This window comes from Dermacentor andersoni, chromosome 5 (assembly GCF_023375885.2).
Source record: "Dermacentor andersoni chromosome 5, qqDerAnde1_hic_scaffold, whole genome shotgun sequence".
Lineage (NCBI taxonomy): Eukaryota > Metazoa > Arthropoda > Arachnida > Ixodida > Ixodidae > Dermacentor > Dermacentor andersoni.
In genome coordinates, this window is record NC_092818.1 from 98,711,528 (window position 1) to 98,735,492 (window position 23,965).

General features: G+C 45.9%; 1 protein-coding gene across 1 annotated transcript in view; it reads left to right on the forward strand.

Moving 5' to 3' along the window:
- Positions 1-721: 721 nt before the first annotated feature.
- LOC126532024 (disintegrin and metalloproteinase domain-containing protein 10-like) overlaps positions 722-23,965 on the forward strand; it is a 41,198-nt gene continuing 17,954 nt past the window's right edge. Inside the window, exons 1-5 of the mRNA XM_072288342.1 lie at positions 722-797; positions 884-1,033; positions 16,529-16,691; positions 18,507-18,628; positions 20,594-20,850. Of these exons, the coding sequence (XP_072144443.1) occupies positions 722-797; positions 884-1,033; positions 16,529-16,691; positions 18,507-18,628; positions 20,594-20,850 (768 nt within the window). The remainder of the gene's footprint in view (positions 798-883; positions 1,034-16,528; positions 16,692-18,506; positions 18,629-20,593; positions 20,851-23,965) is intronic.

The following is a 23,965-nucleotide window of genomic DNA, read 5'->3' on the forward strand; positions in this document are numbered from 1 at the left end:
TCACCAAAATATTATCCTTTTGAAGCAGACAGTCACGTGAGATAAATTGCACTCGAACAGGACATGCATAAGTACGACAGGACACTACGTGCTCAGTCTCGCAGCCACGTAAAGTAGCCTGCAAACATGTGAAGAGCAACAAATTATCATATGCGCATGCTTTTCTTCGTTTCTTTCTACTCTAATTCGTGATAGTGTTAAATTGTTCTCTAATTTTTGTCTTGTTTCTTCACTCGCAAAATTATCCTCACGAGTCAGCGTTATCATGTGCTAGACGCTAACTCGTATGTATAATACTGATAAATCTCCATCAGCGCAGCACCGTAGTAAAACTGTTGGCGAACAACTGAATATTCTTTTTTCATGAGGACATATAGGAGGATATGACTAAGCTCCCGCTGGATTTAAAGCACATTATATACTGCAGTCTTGGTTGGTTTGGTTTGGTATTCTTCATTGAGTGGCTCATGCGCACTCAGAATGATTGGCCAAGAAATTGCATCGTGCCTTCGTCCTCTTTTTATTGCGGCGCTCACGGTACACGAGAGCGGGTGGCGCGCACTCACGAGGACTGCCGCGAGCAAGTTCACCGAGCCGTCGTTCCAATTTGTGGATTCCGAAGCCCTCCATGAAAGACGCCAGATGAGAAGGCACGCAGTGGTTCCACGGCACGTCACGGTTTTCAGCAATCGCCGAGCGCCCGAATGCATGGTCACGCGAGATGGAGCTGAGCCGAGTGGGTTTCAACGCTCCAGATCTCGAGCACACCTTCGGGACCAACTCGCCCTTCTGCGAAGGTGGTCTCAGGCAACAGGCCTACAGCCTCCAGTGGAGCTCACGGTGCAGTCCTGCCATGGCCACTACTCCCACTCGATTCCTACAGCTCTTCCAACGACGACTGCGCCTGTTCTCGAGCACGGCGTGACGCCTTCCAAGATCTCGGCCTGCCGCAACATCGATCGAGAAAGGACCTCGGACGAGCAGCTCGCGGCACTGACTATCCCACCGCTGGTCGCGCAGCCACCGCTGTCAGGTGACACGGCGCTGCCTTGGCGTGCCTTCTGGTGACGCGTCAGCGGTGTCTGCGTGCTGCGTGACCGGCCCGAGGTGCTCTTCTGCAGCGGACGTCAGCTGCAAGGCGAGATCGGGCAGCAGCCCTCTCCAGCCTCCGGCGCGTCATCTCGGTTCCGGTGGCCGATGCACGTATAGCTGCATTTTGACGCCGCATAATTGTGTTGCGGCTAGTCGCTCAGGTGACAGCAATTCGCAGGCGTAACGCCATATCCCTCATGAACTATAGCACGTCCATCAGGGTGAAATAAATGCGCACCAGCGCAATGCATTAAGTTGTCCACTTCTTTAGCATGTGGTAAATGCAACATGGCTGCTTATCAATCAGTATTAAATGCAAACCTCTCCTTCCCGCATATGCTTAATTATTTTTCTGCATGAATTACTGATTGAAGCCCACAGGGGAAAGGAGGCTTGCACTTATAGCGCCCTGCTGTTACCCGCCTGCTTTGATGCCAACTCCTCGCTTTCGCACCGCTTTCCTGTATACGTGAATTCGTAGTTTGTATACTGCTCACCAAGTATCTCAAACACTTAAGCACAAGACGCCACTGGCGCTTATGTTAAAATTATGGCAATTATGTTCAAATTCTTTCTGAACTTCATGAACGGCACTCACCTGTGTCCACAGTGCAAAAGGAGAGAGATGGAATGAGCTTATATCACAAGGATGGGTCGGTGGTCTAAGCAGGGGTTAGGGTCAGTTTTTGAGGATCCTCAAATAAAATGGAAGTGAATAAGAAAATCCAAGAAGACCTAAGGACTTTTACGAGTTGTGAATGCTAAATGATTAATGTCCACTTGAACGCTGCTTAGTGGTCCTTCGAGTACGAACTCTTCGCGGACAAGCGCGCCCGTTGAGACCCTTGGTGCGTTTTCGTTTGTCCTTACCGAGGCGCAGAAACGGCAAGAAACGCGTCGGTAACGCAGGCTTTCGAGAGAGAGAGAGAGCGACGGTGCCGTGACGTCGAGGTGATATCCTCTCCCCTGAACCTTAGCCAAAAAAGTCGACTTACTTGCCCTTCCGCCATCAATATTTTAGACACCACGCACACCACTTCTTCTGAATCTCTAAGACACACTGCTACCACTTTGCCCATTCGATTCCTGCAGTGCCACGAACGCTGATTAGAGCGCCTTTTAAGCACAATGTAATAGCCCCAAACATTGCGTTCCGCGACAAGCTCGAGCGGGAAGCTACGCCAAGCAGCACCATCATCCCAGGTTCTCTGGCTGCAGCCAGTTTTCCTAGGCCACACTGTGCAGCTCAGGTAGGTTTGCGCTAACCCATCGTTTTGTCTCCGCTCTGCGACCCATCTGAGGAGCTATTCTGGTCTGCACGCAATCCGGGATTAGAGGTCTCGCAATAGCCAGCGCTCCACTCCGACGGCTTGCGTCAGCCTCAGCGACAGAAGCAGACACTGAAGCAATCCGACGCCGCCAAAGCAGGTGGTGGTTGATCAAATTCACATGTCCTGAGCTTCAAGTATATTTGCAGACGGAGCTACTTGAGAACTATGGGCTTAATATAAGCTATTACAGTATCCTTTAGGGGGCGAAATAAACGTGCTGTGGTGCTTTTTCTAAAATTATTGAAATCCGTTTGCACGTGCTTTAATTAGCCGCGGTGCACTGAGGCTGAGGATGAGCGTTCCTCTCAGGTTTGTTGGCCTTTCATGCATTTTGGTCGCTTTGCGAAGACGTGACATTTCACGAGAGCGTGGAAATGTACCCCATGGTTCCGCGAGTAATGTTTCTTGTTTCCGGTAAAAGATTGAATTCTACCCCGTAGGACCGCTGATGCTCGTCGTCGCTTCGCAGCGCTTAACTATACCCATATAGATTTAACAGTGGCCCATATGGCAGTGGTCGTTATTAAACCATCACACGAGCACACTATGGGATATGATTATGGTGATGATAATAATATTAACTATGTTGGCTACGATCACTGGCCTCTAAATAGATTTCCTAAGGTTTTCTTTTTATATATATAGTTTGCGTTTCAGTCTTCTTTGTCTCTTGTTTGGTGCACGTTTCATTACTTCCAGTGTGGTCAATCATCATCATCATCATCAGCCTGGTTATGCCCACTCAAGGGCAAAGGCCTCTCCCATACTTCTCCAACTACCCCGGTCATGTACTAATTGTGGCCATGTTGTCCCTGCAAACTTCTTAATCTCATCCGCCAACCTAACTTTCTGCCGCCCTCTGCCACGCTTTCCTTCCCTTGGAATCCATTCCGTAACTCTTAATGACCATCGGTTATCTTCCCTCCTCATTACGTGTCCTGCCCATGCCCATTTCTTTTTCTTGATTTCAACTAAGATATCATTAACTCGCGTTTGTTCCTTCACCCAATCTGCTCTTTTCTTATCCCTTAACGTTACACTTATCATTCTTCTTTCCCTAGCTCGTTGCGTCGTCCTCAATTTAAGTAGAACCCTTTTCGTAAGCCTCCAGGTTTCTGCCCCGAACGTGAGTACTGGTAAGACACAACTGTTATAAACATTTCTCTTGAGGGATAATGGCAACCTGCTGTTCATGACCTGAGAATGCCTGCCAAACGCACCCCAGCCCATTCTTATTCTTCTGATTATTTCAGTCTCATGATACGGATCCGCAGTCACTACCTGTCCTAAGTAGATGTATTCCGTTACCACTTCCAGTGCCTCACTACCTATTGGAAACTGTTGTTCCCTTCCGAGACTGTTAAACATTACTTTAGTTTTCTGCAGATTAATTTTTAGACCCACCCTTCGGCTTTGCCTCTCCAGGTCAGTGAGCATGCATTGCAGTTGGTCCCCTGAGTTACTAAGCAAGGCAATATCAGCGAATCGCAAGTTACTAAGGTATTCTCCATTAACTCTTATCCCCAATTCTTCCCAATCCATGTCTCTGAATACCTCCTGTAAACACGCTGTGAATAGCATCGGAGAGATCGTATCTCCCTGCCTGACGCCTTTCTTTATTGGGATTTTGTTGCTTTCTTTATGGAGGACTACGGTGGCTGTGGAGCCGCTATAGATATCTTTCAGTATTTTTACATACGGCTCGTCTACACCCTGATTCCGAAATGCCTCCGTGACTGCTGAGGTTTCGACTAAATCAAACGCTTTCTCGTAATCAATGAAAGCTATATATAAAGGTTGGTTATATTCCGCACATTTTTCTATCACCTGATTGATAGTGTGAATATGGTCTATTGTTGAGTAGCCTTTACGGAATCCTGCCTGGTCCTTTGGTTGACGGAAGTCTAAGGTGTTCCTGATTCTATTTGCAATTACCTTAGTAAATACTTTGTAGGCAACGGACAGTAAACTGATCGGTCTATATTTTTTCAAATCTTTGGCGTCCCCTTTCTTATGGATTAGGATTATGTTAGCGTTTTTCCGAGATTCCGGTACGCTCGAAGTCCTGAGGCATTGCGTATACAGGGTGGCCAGTTTCTCTAGAACAATCTGCCCACCATCCTTCAACAAATCTGCTGTTACCTGAATCTCCCCAGCTGCCTTCCCCCTTTGCATGGCTCCCAAGGCTTTCTTTACTTCTTCCGGTATTACCTGTGGGATTTCGAATTCCTCTAGACTATTCTCTCTTCCATTATCGTCGTGGGTGCCACTGGTACTATATAAATCTCTATAGAACTCCTCAGCCACTTGAACTATCTCATCCATATTAGTAATGATATTACCGGCTTTGTCTCTTAACGCATACATCTGATTCTTGCCAATTCCTAGTTTCTTCTTCACTGCTTTTAGGCTTCCTCCGTTCCTGAGAGCATGTTCAATTCTATCCATATTATACTTCCTTATGTCAGCTGTCTTACGCTTGTTGATTAACTTCGAAAGTTCTGTCAGTTTTATTCTAGCTGTAGGGTTAGAGGCTTTCATACATTGGCGTTTCTTGATCAGATCTTTCGTCTCCTGCGATAGCTTACTGGTATCCTGTCTAACGGAGTTACCACCGACTTCTATTGCACACTCCTTAATGATGCCCACAAGATTGTCGTTCATTGCTTCAACACTAAGGTCCTCTTCCTGAGTCAAAGCCGAATACCGGTTCTGTAGCTTGATCTGGAATTCCTCTATTTTCCCTCTTACCGCTAACTCATTGATCGACTTCTTATGTACCAGTTGCTTCCGTTCCCTCCTCAGGTCTAGGCTAATTCGAGTTCTTAGCCTAGAGTTCGTTTAACGCTAGAACGTTAACTAGTGTGGTCAATGCCTCTGATCATATTCATGTCATATTCTGGGGCAACGACAACAGCTGTGGCGCTTAACTACACTCTGGGGGATCGGTCCAGAAAGAAGGCCGAAGTAAGAAAGTATATTGTAAGTTTCAATAAATAAATCTGCGAGCCTTTTGGAAAAGGAGATAGGCAAACAGCTTATTAGTAAAGGGTTTACTTCTGTTCTTACAAAACAGTAAAGGAAAGAACCGGTGGTGCCCAGTGTCTGGTTTCCCTTTCTTTCTTTTTTCCTCTCTTTCTATCTTTCTTTCTTCCTTAAAACTGCGCGCTCGTGCACGTGGGCTGCCGAAACACCACGTGCTTGCCAAAATCAACACCTTATAAGATGTAATGATGATAATAACAACAATGAATTATTTCCGTGGCTGACACATAATGCAACTACGTGATCTACACCCCCCCCCCCCCCAGCTCAATACAACCTTGAATCTAGTTCTAAAACGCACAATTATGATGCGATGTATCCTAAAACTAACAAAAGTATCACTGTTGCACTGCACTAACGACACGAGTTCTTCACGAATGTAGTCTACAGGACTTTGCTTCACTGCGGCCCACACAGAGACATTTCCCTGACAATATCGCCATATAGCGGCTGCTGCTGCCGTTGACGTGCGATTCTCATCACTCATCAAACCGCCGAGTTGATTCACACAGCCTTCTTCGGTTACTTTGATGCTGCATAGGAGGTTCCTTCTTTTTAGCAGAGTACTCATGTAATGTCTCAACAGAGACCTTTGAGGAAACGAATAAATAAACTATGTTAGTCGAGTAAGTGCATAGTTAATTCGACGTACCCTGGTGCAATGTATGAAACCCGTAGGGAAAAAACGTGACATAAAAAGCGCCAGATATTTTTTTTTTTATAGTTGCACCTAAATGTACTTGAGAAGGCGACAATTAATACATAATCTTAGTTAAGATACGCACTATAAACCATAGAAGCACGGTGTGCGCGACAAAACTATCAGAAAGAATTATAAAAAAAATATACTCATTCTGGTTGCACTATGATTAAAGTAAGTGCTGGTAAAGGAAGTTTGCGTCGTTCATACTGCCCCTCTTCACTGAGCTTGTATATTGGGTGTTACGTTCTCGAATAATTGTAGTTTCAATAAAATGGCGCTCTTCCTGTCTGTTTATTTTTTCCACGGGTTTTATACTTTGCACCACGGTTCGTCCGAATAAGGTTCCTTCTCACTGCAATTATTGCGCGCGTAGTAAAAGTGGAAGAACACGTGCCTTCTTTTCCTCGTTAAAGAAATTACCGCAGGCTCCATCGCCCCTTGACTTAATTAAGTGCTATTCCGTAACGTGAGCCTTGACAGAACGTATGTTGTCACCGTGTCTTGACGACGCAGGCAGGCAGATAGGCAAAGGAGGTATAGGATACACGACAGCCTTAAATTGTATTTTCATTAGAGCTTACATGCACTAAAAACGAATAGTTGCTTGTAACATTTTCTGCCGGAAATAGATTTTCCTTCCATACCGAAGTTCAATTGTTAAATATATATTTCAATCATAAGAAATAATTAACAAAATGCCTAATATAGTAACTGGAAAACTGGAATCATATTAACAAAGAACTCTCTTTTGCGGCTTTTTTGATTAAGTACAGCCTTTCTCGCTTTCCCTGATATATTGCTTACATGTTAAGCGAGATAATGCTAAAATATGGGGTCTGGATAATATAGACAGAACCAACTACTATGTATGCATTGCAAAACAGCGAGGGTCAGCCAGACAGACGTTCGTTCAGTGTCTGTGTTCAGAAAAAAAGAAATGTATTGATACACAGACGATGAACATCACCAAGTACCGCGGCACCTTCATTTCACGAACAGTCCACTAGAATGGTGCATTGTGCTATGTTACGCACGCAGCCAAGACAATGACTTTTGCTAGAGTCATAGGATTAATTGTCTAATACCTTGGCGCGACTATGCGTATACATGCACAACACCGCATTGTGAATGAGCCCTGTGCTCGAGCTGTCCCAGGGCTGTTATGCATTCCATGCAACCAGCTTAGCAATCCTTGTCCAGCCATAGAAATTACTCAGATCACCACATCCTTCTTTTTTTTCATTCGTTCTCGACTATCTCTGTTTAATTACGCTGAACTATTTACGTAAGGAGATAAGCGGTTCCTGATCTGTACGCAGGTTACGCACTAGGGCGGAAGCGAGGACGAACACGGTGGTAATGACGCGCAGCGAGGTCGACCCATATTAGGGCCTCTGCGGCGAAAGTGTGGGCATTAGAAGCATCGCTTGTTTATAAAGTGAGAGCACTATACCGACAAATCATGCCGCCAGCAGCTGTAGTGCGAAAAAAAAAGACACGCCTCTTCCGCAAATTGCATGGACGGGCTCGCGTTAATGAAGCCTCTGTGACCCCTTTGCTAATATGTGAGCTGTTTGTCCTATAGCGGCAGCTCTATTCTGCTCCAGTCTACTGCAGACGCTTAACCGAGGTTAAACCGTGGGTGACAGTAGTATACAGAGGCTGTGCGTGCGCGCGTGCGTGCGTGCGTGCGTGCATCGACAGCGCTTGCGTCATGGATGTGCTTTGACGCGTACTTCAGACGTCGCAAATTGCGCGGCTGCGCTAGTGTCACAAGCAAGGGAAATGGCTACCTCCATGTTGCGACATGTCTGACTAAGCTTCCGGGTCCGAATATGCAAACACTGGAAACTATACAGAGGGGACTTTTGTCAGAAGGCAAAGTCTATTGCGGGGTGTAAAGCTCACATGCTACACCTGTCGGTAGTTATCCCCTAGAAAAGGAAGGAATATCACTGACGTAGGGAATAAAAATCTGAATTATTGCACAATTCAGATGTATTTACTGGCGGAAAACAGCGTTACTCATGCTCGGAAATGCGAGGGGGTTTAAACTTCCACGCAGAAACGTCGGGTGGTTATGCAGGACACAATTTCTATGAGACGCCGCCGCATGCCTTGAATGCCAGGAGAGAGACAAAGAGAGGGAGAGAGAGAGAGAGAGTGTGTGTGTGTGTGTGTGTGTGTGTGTGTGTGTGTGTGTGTGTGTGTGTGTGTGTGTGTGTGTGTGTGTGTGTGTGTGTGTGTGTGTGTGTGTGTGTGTGTGTGCACTAACACACACCATCTTCCATCGCTGCGCCTGCAAAAGTAGAAGCGGTGAAAGTGCGAACCTTTACAGAGCCCATCCCGTCCTTTCCCTCCCAGGAGAAGAATTTAAGTAGCGCGGGACGTAGAAAAAATACTTTGAATTGATCGGTTCCGCCTCTCAACCGCAGGCGGAGGAACGAGAACGGTTCGGTGAAATGAAAAGCCCTACGCTGCTCGTCGATCTGTCGGCGCTGGTCGAATCTGCCTTTAAGGTACCAAACATTTACCGCACAAGGAAGCGAAATCGTCTGAGCGAGCTCTCTTGCCTAACATTAGGCATATCTGGCACCATAGCACTACGAAATGTAGATACACATAAGGCACAGTTCGATGCCGTCAGACATGCACACCTGTAGAAACGACGCGACGAACGGCCATCAACGACCGGTCCGCGATTCCCCTGTATGCTCGGAAAAGTGTCCGTTCGTTTCTCACCGCCGGCGGAACAACGCTATCAGCTGCAGAGTGGACACATCGGCGCTCGCGCGCTGGCCAGCCGCCATATATTTCAACACGCTCCCTGCGGCGGTCACACCGCAGGCCTCGCCTCGCTTATCTGGCCTAGCACAGCGTTTGATCGATCCGCCGCAGCAGGCGCTGCCAGCGGTGCTCAGGTGCACGCTGCATCCTTTCTGTCTCTCTCTCTCTCTCTTTTTTAAGAGCAATACGGATGGGCAACAAGCGTGGCGTACGCTTGACGTTGACCGGCACATTTCCTGAAAAAGCAAGCGGTAACGAAAAACTGCTCGCCACAAAACTGTTCAGGTTCACGAAAATGTTGGCGATGAATCTTTGCTTCCTGAAGAAGAAAAAAAAAGTATCGTTCCTTAGTAACGTGTCCGCACCTGGAAGCCAGTGCTTGCGTATTCCCCTAATGTCGTGATGCGTTAGGCCCACGAGCACTTCTTTCTGCATGCAGAACGTTGTTGAACGGTGGATGCCGGTAGAGACGGGGACCTTACTCTAGTGGGAGAAGGAAAACCAGACAGACGCCGGGGCTTGGTGCACACGAATTATATTTTAGCTGATACCGCTCAATCAGGCGGAAGCCTGATTTCGCCGGTTGCCCTGCTCGCGCACCGTCAGCGTGCTGCATGGGCGTGTCCTCGTATTTTGTGACCGGACCACTGTGGCACGTAGTAGTGCTCTACACTCTAAATGGTTGTGGCCAGGCATACAGTACTGGTAAATATCTTTACCAGTCATCTATTGCTAATCCGTTACTCTATCACAACATGGCACAGCTGCCCTGCTGAAGCTTGTGCTCTTTAAGAGAGTCGTAAAGTTCAATGGCCGGCGACACATACCGGCGCTTTTTTTTTTTTAGCTGCACCAAATTTTTGGAAATTGCTTGTAGCAGGTAGAGAAATTCTAAACCTTGCATCTGGACTCTCCCGACTCGAAACAGCAGTACTTTGCCGACTGTGGCTTGGTGTCGCCTACACAAGATCCTTCGCCTTCCGAGTCGGTATGGACGACAGCGCGGCTTGCAGACACTGCGGCGGCGAAGAGACTATCGAACACGTGCTTTGTCACTGTCCTCAATACCGCGCGCACCGGCTGTCACTAGCGACCGCGTTGGCACGCCTTGATGACAGGCCACTTTCAGAAGTCAGTTTTGGAATGCCGACGTGAACTGTCGTCGCAGCGAAAGTCGGTCAAGGCTTTGTCGACTTTTCTACGTAACAGTGGCCTATTAGAAAGACTATAATGACCCCATTTCGCCCCTTCTCATATTTTTTTCTCACGCTTTTATTTTTGTCACGCTCTTCCTTCCGTTTTTACTTCCCCTTTCCCTTCCCCTAGTGCAGGGTAGCAAACTGGAAGTGTTAAGTCTGGTTGACGCTCCCGCCTTTCTCTGATTTGCATCTCTCTCTCTCTCTCTCTCTCTCTCTCTCTCTCTCTCTCTCTCTCTCTCTAACCCTTGATCTAAATTACTCGATGAGGCAGCCATTCTGCGAGAAATCAAAATGCCATATTAGATACTTAACATAAGCGCGCTAATTAACTGTTTAATTAATGATTATAGGCACATATTTCAATCTACAAATTATAGCCGGCGAATTCGCAGGGCGTGTTCCCTTGGAATGAACTCTCAGGACTGCACCAGTTTTGATATATTAATTTCCAAGTTGCCCGACGAAATCCATTGGCATTCCAGTTACTTTAAGAAAACGCAATTTTATGTATTCAAGCACAAAAGCAACTGGAACACCAATGCATTTTGCTGCTCCGTTTGCAGTCACATTGCAAACGGAGCGAAGTATGGCGTGACTTCCTCGCTAATCGGGGAGATTGCAAGACGCAGAGCGTGGGTGACGCGTGGGTGCGATTTGTAGCAGCCGTCACATATAGATCTCCGCTCCTGCAGAGCTTGGTTTCTATATATGGTGTCAACGGACGCGCTTGCCGCATGCCTTATCGATGGCGTCAACGTTTGGCAAACGACGGCGCTATAAGTTCCTTAAATAAAACTAAACGTAGCGACATACTTTTATGTTGCTGCCGCCTCTGCTGAAAGGAGCATGAGAGGAGGCAGGAGAGGTCTGCATCTCCCAATTGCTTGGGCACCATCATGCAGTATTCTACGCGCCCCTTTTTTCTCTCTTTTTCCTTTCCTTTTTCTCTATTGCTTCTTTTTTTTTTTTCCGCGTCTCGGGGCGCTCGCCACCATGACAGTTGGCCGTCGAATTGCGGCGGCGAGGCATTCGCACGATATTTGACCTGTTTTGGCTAAGTTTCGTCATTGAAGAGTTCTGTTTTTGTTTTGTGTATGTTAGGGAAGGCGTTTAAGGGTACTGAAGGAGCAAAAGTGTACGAACCAAGCTTTTTTCTTTGTTTATGGACTACGGCCGGAGCTCAGGAATGGGTAAGCTTATGCACGGATGCTATTCTCTGTGCTCGTTCAGATATTTTTTTTCCTGGTTGCGCTATCGTGAACAAGTGTATAAAGCTATGGAGGGAGTACGTAGGTTGTGTGCTGTCATATATTGTGCTAAAATGTAGTCCGCTGTATTATTGTACTACTGAGAGCGCGTAGATTTCTCAGTTTATGTTTTTGTTAGGCGCTGCAAGTATATTTCGCAAGAGGGAGCACCAATTATCGCGTTTTACACTGGCGTTGCAGCGCAAAAAGTCAACACCTGTAAGGTGATAATTTCTGGAAACCATTTCTATTTCTTTCGTCCTTGGAAACGCCTTATATACGAATGAAGTACATGTTCCACTGTGATGTTTGAGGCTTGAGAACCAACGGAACCAGTTGGTCATAAAGGCGTAGGACCACTTTCACTGCACGCTGACATGACAGCGTCATGACGAAAAGACGAGAATAGTTGAGATGCTCCGTGCTGACCACGCACATTTCTACATATCGCTCGCGTTATTCAGGCTAACATGTCACGCACCTTACGCTCGGTCATTGCATGGTGCTAACATGATTACATTATCAGGCTGTGCATTCTCGACGCACGGCGGTCAATTGGTTGCACACAGGCATACACGTATGCACTTTCGAGCAGCGCAAACACATCGAGTTCTTGAATCAGTAGGTGGTACTTAGTGCTTCACACAAGCAAACGCATCGCCTTTCGAGTGTACCGGCTAAACTTTGACTCCATCGCAGCCCTTTCGCGCCGGGCAAGTGTCTTTAGATAACTAAATCAAGAATCTGATCAATGCAATAGAAATAACCCGCGAATCGGCGTGATCTGTGCAAGGCGCGACAGTGCTCTTGCCTGCAGGTACACTAGTCGTGGACGGCATAGCACTCAAATAAAGCTCTGGCAGGTATACGAACATCGCTCACATTACGTATACATTGTTGGCAAGACACAGAGCTGTGATTTGTGTGCTTGTACTCGACACTAAATGGAATTTGTCCACTTTGCAAGCCTCAAAAGGCTTCTAACTGGAAGCAGCCAGCCAACTCGAAGCGTCAAAACAAGTGCGCAGTTACTCTGCCGAAGAAGCACAAAAATAATCTGCTTCTGCCAGTTTCACAGCGTCCCATCATCACTGCTAGCACAGCACACAATAAGCAAGCCTTAAATACGGTTTAAAATTCATGCGAAAACACAAAACATCATAATGTCCCACCTCGAACAATTCCAAAGAATCTCGCGGGAGCGAGATTCTTTGAAGTTGTTTATCTCTTAAAGTGCGGCACTCTTAGTTTCAAGGGGGCTGTATAAACTTCATAATTTCATGATTCCAAAGAATGCTACGCACCATATGACACTTCCCCAGTGAGCAGCTTCTGCCATATCTTTTTTTTTTCTACATAAAGCCACAGCAATGGTCCGCCTTTCCACATTTCCTTTGTAGATGGGTGGATGGAAAGACTTTGTTGAGAGACCTGAGATACGCGATTATCGTGCATTTCCTTTATGTCAGTATATTTCTCGCCGTTCCTTGGAAGGAAGGAATACTAAAGAAAAAAGAAGTCGTTTGATCGGGTGGCTCGTGCAAACGCGTGTCGCGCGCAACGTCCGAAGCCGCAGCCCCTGTTCCCTTTGTCCTGCTCACGATGCACCTTTACAAAATGACGTGCTTGCGCCGTTCGTTGCTTCTGCTGGTCTTCTGCTGCTACGTCTCGCAGACGCCTGTCGGAGGTATGTAAGGCATACAGGAGTATCTGCTACTTGGTTACCCTAATTTCGCCGGTGGCCTTGTGCTTTCAGGCTATTGGCCATGGCATCTTAATACGCCTGTTTTTACTCAAATCTCCGTAGTTAAGCAGTGGCTAAGCCAGTTTGTAGTTAAAGGCCAATTGCGACGAAATTTCTCTTGCATAAATTTGTTATAAATGAGCAGTACATAATGATGAAGCAACCTTGGCAAAGCAGCAGGGATGATAATTGCCCAAGTTTCGTATTTGAAGATTTCAGGTAGCATCTAAGCAAAGATGACGCGTGCATCTGGTGGTTAGCGCATGTGATACCAGTGCTCACACCTCGCCTCTGAGCTTTTCTTCAGCGCACCGCGGGCAACGTCCGGCATCTCATAATCTTGGAGGTCACGCTTAGGACGCATACGTTTCTTGTCATGCGTGACTTTCGCCGAAGGATAGCGGCTTTTTCTTTTTTTTTTTCAGTTGAGGTATTAAGAACGGCTATTTTTGCGAGCTATTCTTGTGACGCATCCAGTCGTATTTTATACGTCAAATGTTGCTCGGGAGCTCCTTTAGATCTACACTATCGGAAATTAAGCTCCTTACGCGGTAAAATAATTCTATTGCAGTTGGCCTATAAGAGGGAGACTGCTTTTGAACGACGAGCGCTACCGGCTCGTCTGCTGCGCGAGAAAGAATTCAGGTGTCTGTCCCTATAGCGAAAAACCCTTGCACAAGCTGCCTCTGTCCAGCCACGATTAGCAATAAAAAGTTCTGTACTTTCTGCGCGCCGCATTAACCAAGTCTGTACGAACGTCCTTGCTTCCTTATTTTGACGCAGTGAATGATGAAAGTTTGGCGTCGTAAGGCAAACTCCAGAAGCTATAAGCATGCGGAAACAACGAAAACATTCAAATACTTTTGCTGCTCCGGTGTGCTGCCTGGAGTTTACAATTGCACTGCTCAAGCCCCAGGGCTATATTGGGCTGCTTCAAGCATATGAAGTTGAAGCGTGTTGCTTCGTTGAAAGGTGCGTCAGCAGCCCCTTACGAGCAGGCAAAGTAGACGCATGGAACAAAATAATGTTTATTCATATTAAAGTGAACTCAAGAACACGCCAGCACACAGTTAAACGAGGCAAATGAAAAAAAAATGTGTAGTCATTCCACTCGGTTAAGGTAGATGACCAGTAAAGCTGTAGCACATCACACATACGTGTACAAGGGTACACGTATTTATTTTCATCATTTGGTAATGGTAGTGAAGACAGCTTTGTGATTACTGCGAGATAAACTAATTGGTTCGTTTACAACCTCAGAAAGAATATTGACCAACGTTAAATGTATACTCGGCTTTTGCTGAGGGACTTGGATTGATGTGAGACTTCAAACCAAACTCTTCTTGCACAAACTGAGTTGACCATTTGCTGTCTGGTTTCGAAATGTCCACATTGAAGTCTCCAACGATTATCACAGGGGTAGTGTCATCACGGCTAATCCATGCAAAGTGCACGGTCATGAGCTTCTCGATATCGGACTTTGGTGTTGTGCCTGGAGATATACGCGTATACGCAGCTGATATCCCAATTCCGTATTTCGTTTGTACGGCACAGACATCTTCACAGTCGGTGGCATTCTCCTCTTACGAGTAAAGGGCGTATGGTTGTACACATTGTGTCCTTTGCGTATATGTCAACGCCTTCGGCTCGTGAGTCCATGTGCTGTTCACGAACGATTCCAGTATACCCATCGACTTGAAGCAATGTACCTTGGCCGTTTATTATTATTATTATTGTTATATTATTATTATTATTATTATTATTATTATTATTATTATTATTATTATTATTATTATTATTATTATTATTATTATTATTATTATTATGGGCGAAGTGCTTAAAGCTGCTTCACCTCTACCGCGGGTCTGCCCAGTGTTGCGCTATCTCTGGGATCGGCCCACGGTCACCTTGTTTTAGTGTTGACGCATGGACCCAAAAAATATATGGAACCTTAGCCATTGACAGGTTCGCTGTAAAACGCACAAAACTGACATACAAGGGGCGTGCGCTGAAAATGTAACCCTGGTCCCGGTAGGGCGCCCGCCCAACACGCGCTCTTCTGACACCAGTCCCCGCCAGTGTCGCTCCTGAGCTGTTCTGGCTGCTCCATGGCTTGCTTATAAAGCATCAAGCACCGCGCCAGTCTAACAGCGTCCATGACGTCACGCGAAAGTTCATTCGAGACACTTGCAGCCGGCGGATGGCGCATGCTCGCAACCGTATCCCCCGATCCCGACATCAAGCAGAATTCTTAGGCCTACGAATTAAGTATTTGAGCGCTCGTCCAAGTTCTCTTATTCTGGGAACGTTTGTAGCCAGTGTACTTTCGATCAATCTCGTATATCTATAGGCCTTTTTCTTAGCTGTGCTGCCGGAAAACAAGTACCCTAGTAGCTTGTAGTAACCTACATTAGCCCAGTAGCCTACATTGGTCCTGTGTGGGGAAACGTGGCGCGGCGCCATGTTTATGTTCACTCAGCTTTGAGTGCGACTTGTGTAGGACCAATGGGTTATCTCAAATTGAACTACTACTTCGGCTAAACAATGATGCAGCAAAATGCTACTGGCGGCACTAGAACTTCTGAGCGCATGGAACCATCATAATCGCATACGCTGGAGCACGTTTTCTTGTGCACACGTCAGTCACCGTTTTGCGCGTTGATGCCAGCCACTGGCTTCATAGATTCTCATCCAGAACTACTAAATACGAACGTACTCTTGGCGACTCGGGTATCACAGCATAACATACGCAAGCAATTGGCCTGGCAGGACGAAACTCGGTTTTCTCTTGTTCTTGAGTCTGCCGTCAACTTCGAAGCTTTCTCTCGGACACACAAATAAATATTATCCACAATGTGAGCGCTCAGGCGTTGTCAGGCACCACGTCAGAGGACGATCTTTGTGGCATTGAGAGGCACGGAGGAAGGCGAAGATCCATGGCTGGCTACACTGTTCTGAAGCTTCGGAACACGACTCTCCTGCAAGGGCAATGAAAAAATCCCAGAATCACCTATCTGAAGCTCGCCGTCGCCACTTACTTATAATTGCGCAGTTGAGCGGACTATGTGGTAAGAAACGACGTGATGATCCTTTTTTTTTATTACCGTATTGTTGAAGAATGTACTACGCCCGTGTGTCGAGCACTGTGCAATTTGGTGATCAGGGTTCAAATTTTGGAGCATTTGTAGGCACTTACTTGCCTTTTTTTTTTTTGCCACCCTTTCCCATACATCCACCGCCTATATATTGTAGGTCTGTTTGAAGGAAACGTATACGCGACGCGGCGCCTTCTTAGTCCACGTGTTGCTTTGGAGCTGCATACCGCAGCGTTCGATGTTATGTCGCTGTTGCTCATTGGACGTACACACACACGTGTGCAGCCCGCCGTCTGAACCGCTTCGTGCGCCACTTCGAGCCCCTGTCGTACGAGCCGCGACCCGTTCACCGAGGACACGTGCGCGTCAGGCGATCGCTGGGCGCCAGCCACCCGCAGCAGCAGCAGCAGCCCGAGCACGTCTACGTCCGTTTCCAGGGTTTCAGCAGGCAAGGCCCAGAATGCACGTTCACAGCATTGCGCGCAAGCACACATGCATAACGTTGTTCGCGCACTGGCGTACGACTGATTCAAGCAACACATCCCGCCTGGTGGATCTGTCCAGTCCCGTAGTACCTTATGTAGAGTTTCCTACAAAAACCACTGCAGTGAATTCTGGCCGTAGTGTCTGCGGGAGTTGTGAGCATGGAGGTTCAGTCAGCTTGAGAACGATGGTTAGTAGAATGGATTTGCCTAAACTTCGTCCTGATGGCTTCGAATGGCTCTGTGTTATTCCTGCTTCGAGCATCTCTATGAGCCAGTTAGCCGACAGGCTACTTGGTTCACAATTGGTGACCTCTGTGTGCAAATTTCACCAGCGCGTTGAGCTTAAGGAGGACGGGTATAATTAAGCACGGACAAGCGTGTGTCGGCGTCTTCTTATTAGTTTAACGGTCTTCTTATGTATTTCGTTATTAGTGTAACGGGTGCTGTCACTTCTAGAGTCTGTGGATGCTAAATGCATGTGAAACGCAAAAACAATCTCCTTGGAAAAATTTTCGAATCAATATAGACATAATTTTTCGCTCTTAAAACAAGAATTATATGGCTGATGGGAAAGAAGTTGTACTTGGGCTCACGCAATGTTTCTTAAAATTTAGAGGAATCAAAAATTTCGTCCAACCCGTCAGTAGATCGGGTGCATCGTGGTTCGAAGTTAAATTGAAATTTCGGTTGCGTTAAGCAACACTCGCAGGACGTGCTTCAGAGAAGCGATGCGCTTAAGAATGCGCGTGAAGGCCATTCGACGTAAAAATTAAGTTCATTGGGAGGTCTGTAACACAACTGCTTCAGTTTAGCCAATTGACGTGCATTGAAAGTAAGAACATACGGATCCTTCGTGCGCTTGTAAAGAACAAGAAGAGGAGAGAGAGCGAGTGCTTCGCTATCTTCATCAATGAACTCGTCGAAGCTGCCACACTTGTACGCCGTACTCCTGTACTACCGCGGCCGTCAGGCAGGTGTCCGGCAAGCCTTTTAGCTATATTGAGAACTATACGTAGCGAGCAAATTTGACCCCTTACCAAATGGTGTATCATATAGGACACGCATAGAACTTCTTCTTCCATGAGGAACTTGAAAAGAAGGAAAATCCTGCTTATTATCATGGAATCCATGTCCTCTCTAGCAAGTAGATACGGAGTAACTGCAGCACTGAACGTCCTTTTTTGGTTTATTTTCTCTCGGTGCGTGTATGACGGCAGTTCGTCACACAACGTGAAAAAAAGGTTCATAAACAGGTCATTTTCACAATTTTATATACTTAGACTCAGTGCGCAGAAAAGATCAGGGTGTTTGTTTACTATTCGTTAGCCTACTACGATGTCTAGTTTAAGAAACACATTGGGGTGGATCCCTGAGGCAAGAATTCATTGCTGTATAAGAGACAGTTCGCAGTTATGGGTTGTTTTGTTGAGCTGAGTAGCTTTGTTTCCTCCCAAAAGAGGAAATTTGATGGCGAATATAAAGGTTCTACGGGCTATGCTCTTTCTTAGCACCATTAGCGGAGAAGACTACGTAAGAAAACTAAAATGCCAACAATGTTCAGTAATTATTTTCAAGGTCTTTCATTAGGGCAGCAGCCTAGAAGTTTCGCCACGCATTAGCATCCCCCCCCCCCTTTTTTTTTCATTGAATTTGAATTTGGTACGTAAGTTCTTAAGCGAATACGTTTGCATTGTTAGGTCTGGCAGTAGCAGTTAATCGTCTATAAAGTTCATTGCTGCAACATTCTCAGTCTTTGACCAGGAAGTTTCCCTTCACAGGTTGTTCCACCTGAAGCTGAAGCCAGACACCTCCGTATTTAACAAGGACCTCGTCGTCGAAACTGCCAAGCTCGGCCGAGTGAAACCTAACATCGATCACATCTACAGCGGCGAAGTAGTCGGTAAAGCATTTTATGTCTTCTACTCTGGCCACCAATTTCTTTTCTAGTTTATGTATTAGATTAAATCAAATTGCGTCAAGGGAAAAGTGTGCATGAACACCTTAGTTTTGCATACAGGAAATAGGAAAAAATAAACAAAGTGTTTCTGAGCATAATGAATATACGAGTATAAAAACTGCAGAATACCTGAAACTAAAAATTTAATGTTAAGATGATCAGATAGAAATACATGGGGACAGTACACCAGTACACCGCAGCAAAAAAGAAAAAGCTATTTTTATATTAGCGTGGTCTATGCAGGACCCTCATAAAGTTTCTTACAGAATCTTATTGTTGCGAACAGACGTCATTCGGTATAGGAATTGAGAATGCGCGGAATGCCGTAGTTTAACTTATATAACCGTAAGTCTAGCGAGATATTGATATGTTAAAATTCACTCCACTGAGGTTATATCATGCAGGCACTTCCAGGTACATATTTTCCAAGTTCATTCTGCTGTGTGATCTGTATGACACAAATGGTTAAATTTCTGTTGTACATTTGTTCTGCGGTCAGTAAAGTCAATTTGCCGAAGGCGGCTGCTATGCTAGTATTAAAAGAAAAAATCACCTACTGTTCGAACTGTCCTTTCCTGCGGCGTAAGTTCACTTCGTTGCTCAAAGTATTTGTACCCCACGCCAATATCGCGTAGCAGGTGTGAGAGCACACTAATGAGTAACGGTGCCCGAATATTCGAAATTTTGAACCTGATTCGTATAGTCTGTGGTATTTGTTGTGACAACCTTCCTGCCAGCCACAATGCCAAATGATAGGATGACGCCGTATACAATATTGAAATCACTGCAGTCCAAATGAAAAAACCGTATAACATTTGAAATATTGTGTATCTGAAGTCTTTTTTTAAATATTTGTCCATTTGATCGCAAAGTTTCGCTATTCGAACTTCACTAATATTTATTATATTTGTAGTAGATGCTTTACTGGTAGGGATGTTTCAGTTCTACTTATCACGTCCTTATCTTGTAATAATTTTAGTCATATGTAATCTGTAAGCTCATTCTACATGAAGTTTATTAAAAATTACGCCTAAACGTTAGTTGCACTTTGTCGAGCTAAAAAGATGTGTTGAAAAGTGAGTGTGAAATTGTTCGAAATTTGTTTACCTTTAGCTTCAAATTTACGTACTTCGTTTTTGAGATGTTTTGATTCAAGCTGGTTGGCTTTCAACCACGCGAAAAAAGGACTCTTAAGCAACTTCTTGTTGCCGGATAACCAATTTATTCAGGAAAAACAAAAATCCCTTTCGTCTCATCTGCGCAATTGTTTCTCGCTTGACCGCTGCCCGCATTTGATGTCTTTACTTTTCAGCCTCGATACTTCAAAACCTTGTCGCCCTTGCAAAGGCAACGCGAGCTCTAAAGCGTCCACACGATTAGCTGTGCCTTAAAACTTCCGAGCGGCCGCACCAGTGACGCAACACACGAACAGACGATTAACCTATCTCCGCCACGCGATGTGACCAGAAACTATAAAACACCTCTTGGCATCGCGTGCTTGGTTGATCTTCCCATAATTCCTTTTATTTACTTCACACGGCTATAGGCTTCAAGATGGGACGCTCCCTGCTATATTTTTTTTCTTTCTTTCCGCCATGGCGGCGCATTATTGACGTCTTTCGCGGCCCAGAAACACTATTTCGTGTAAACACTGGTTAATATAAATGTCGCCTGGGCACTCACCGGAGCAGTGGGAGGCTGCGCTATCCTGCTCGAAGCCTGAAGAACAGCTCAAGCTGATCGACAGAGCTAGCAAGATGGCAAAGGCCACTGGGGCCCTGGACTGAGGGCTCCACCTTCGCCGGTATACCTTCTTTGTGAAAATAAAGTTTTTCATTTCATTTCATTTCACGAAAAAATATGAATGCTGTTTAAGAAACGCAATCGCGACGCTTGTTTGACTCGCAGGTGATCCCTCCAGCCGAGTATTCGGTGGCCTGCAGAACGGCGTGTTCGAAGGGTCCATCCAGTCCCGCTGGGGCCGCTTCTACGTCGAAGGGGCGCACAAGTTCTTCGCCCGACGCACGCCCTTCCACTCGGTGATGTACGCCGCTGAGGACGCGAGCGTTCCCCACGAAGGATGGTGCGGCGTCCGCGGCGAGACGGCGCGTTGGATGCAGCAGCTAGCCGTCGCCTCGGCGCAGGCGCAGAAACGCGTCGTAAAGGTATGAATTACATAAGATGTGTTCGACTTCAGCACTGTTACGCAGGCATTTACGGTTCTTTTTTATAGGGTGCTAAGGGGTCTCTATGGGCTATACTCGGAGTGAGTGTCGCTCTGTGCTACGGGAATATGGTGGTGTGTCTGATACTGTGGACCGCTTCAACAGAGCGTTTTGACGGAAACTCGTACCATCGGAGGAGAACCATCGTACAACAGTCAGACATAGCTCAGTAAATATTATGATGACTAAGGAAAGACTGCTGAGCAAAAATTTTCGCTTTCGACACTGGAAAACTTAACTGGGTGGTAGCTCGATGTCACCTTCACGGAACATCTAAATAATGAGTATACCTTTACTTTTCTGCAAACTGTTTCATCCAAGGCGCTCAAGATAGGTGGTACTGCCCGCATTTATTGAGCTAGGACTGGTAAGACATGGAACTACAATAGGAGAAGTTCGTGTTCTGTCACTGGCGAAGTGCTTGCTCGTTCAATCTCCTTGACCATCTTTCTCCTTACAAAATTTGTCTCTTCAACGCATGTCGCTTCAATGCGCGTCGGCGACCTCGCTGTGAACCCCGCCTCCGCGGGTTCTCTTCGTAACAGTACACGTCTTCGCCGTGTGAGGCCAACTGCGAAGTGCCCACTAGAAGTGATGGCCTCGATGCTCGACATCGATTTGTGTGCCGGCATGTTTACGAGCAAGACCCCTTTCCGAGCATTCAAGGCATGACTAAATGAATAAAATCGGTCGATTACATTTAGTGCATCCTGTCCTGCGAAAGTGATGAACGCGTCACGTAATTCCTGCAACTAACCGCCCTTCAGCATTCATCGCAATTCAACGTTCTTGAGCTATGTAGGGCCTAGCGCAGGAGCGGAAGCTTAGGTGAGATGGTAATAGTAGTAGTAATTATAGTAATAGTAATAGGCGAGTAGTAACCGATGGTGTTTCGCGTAGCGCATGAGCAACTTTAGGAAAACAAGGACAAATTCTCTTTTACCTGCGTGCTTGTTTTCTCAGGGCAATTCATGCGCTGCGAAAAACTCGGCACAGCTTGGGCTTCCGTCGCTCCTGGCAGCGACCTGCTCCATCACGAGTGATGCGCCGTAACGCCGACACATTCGATCATTCCAACGTAATACCTGAGTTTCTTTCATTTGATGGCGTATTCGCATCTCAACCCGACCTTCTACCTACCTATGGAAGCAGGAAAGCCCGTTCTTGTGCATTTGATTTACTCTGAGAACGGCAAAGGTACTGAAAACTTCCTCTGTTGTGAACATGCTTTTTCCACTTTCAACTCCAATTTTTAGAGTTTCGTAACAACCAGTTTCAAGACCGCCTGCAAGCCTACTTTGTCGAACGCCACTTGCTTGTTTCTGGTACTAATTATAACTTGAAGCGTACTGAATTGCGTCAGTTGGCTTTGAGGCGCCACCTTACTAATGTGTATTAGGAAGCTCCTTCATTTCTTTTTTATTTTTGCCTTGTGGACAAATTTTTGTTGACAGAAGTAAAAGAAAGACGCGCTCAATGCCAGTGTCAATTTAGCTGACGTCTTTATTCTTAGTTTTTTTTTTTTTTCCTATGAGCAAATTAATGTCCCGCATACATGCCAGCGTGTAGAGTATGGTATTCAGATGATTAACCTTATGCAAAAGCGCTAAAACAAAGAAACAAATCTGCTTTGCAATATATGACATTAAACAGGCGTTAGTTCCACTTCATCTGTTTACGCGTGCTTATGAATATACCTTTGCATTAGGGCTATAAATACAAATTTCCGAAATAAAGAAAAATAACAAACACGTTTTTCTATTTTCACTATGTCATTGAAATAGTGTTTTGTGGTATTTAGCGGCAGCACAGACATTAGCATTTTATGTCTGTTGTGTCATAGAACCCTAATTCATTGGATATGCATTTGATTAACCGCTTGAGCGCCTCCTCTATTCCGTCTTCTCACCGTGCCATGCATATATGTTTTGCACTTGCTGCCTCAAGTGTGGTTTGCTTAAGAATTTCCTGTCGTTTGCCGGCGCCGTTTGTGCCTGATACTGTTCGAACATGAAGCACCGCCATTTTATAGAACTTTCCGTACTATCCTCCTGATTCATCCCAAGCCAGCATGGGCTTCTCGCAAAGGAAACTGGTAGTGGAAGTAAAAGTCGTCCTGGTCACAAAATCGAACTCGGTAACTGCAGCCTGGCCGGAGCAGTCACGTAACCAAGCTTACAAAGCGGCGCACTAGAGCATTGATTGTTATCTGGTTTATAAACTGGAACGTTGATTCTGGCGTCTTCTAGTCAGGCGTTGGTTCCAGGTTCGATTGTTCGGCCTGAGCATGGCCTATATAAGGAGCGTGGCCTCCAAGACTGCAGGCCACAGTAAAAGGTAAATAATCGGTGCGACTGCCTTAAAGTGAGACAGCGTGTCTAGCGCTGAGAGGAGCTGTAACATCACAGCGAAAGGGAGGCACAACACAGGCATCTAGTTATATTCGTATGTCAGTGAGCCCTAGTTTCAACGTGTGTATCCTAGACTAAGGCTTAACTGGCCCAACTTTATTCTCCAGCGTAGTTTCATAGCATCGTGCTCCAGTCAAAGAATAGGGTTATAGGCAAACCCTCGCTCTCTCGAGCCAGAATCTAGCACGGTTTCTGTCAGAGCGTCCTATTATCGAGTAACTAAGCACGCCAGCAAGAAAGTGGCTTCCTAAAGTATGGTATATGGCCCAACCGCATGTCATGCATAGGCGGTATGGTATTTGTGGCTGAAAATTTGTTTGAAACATACTTTTTTTTAACTCTGTCGAAATCCCCCAACAATAAAGGCATAATTGCGCAGAGCGAAGCCTTGCGCCAAGAGGCTAATGTACAGGTTCGATTGCTAAAGTGACTTTATCACCCTTTAAATCCTTGGTTTGACCTCTTTGGAAGAATGTGCCTCTAAACGGCAAACAATTTTTTCCGAAGATTATTTACTACCATGATCACCAAGTTGTCTGCAATCAAGTTTTCATAAAGTGTAGCCCTTCTCGTAGTAGAAAGTGCTCGTCATCCGTATTGCTGTGCATCAATTACAGCGACCACAGAATTAAATATCCTTAAAA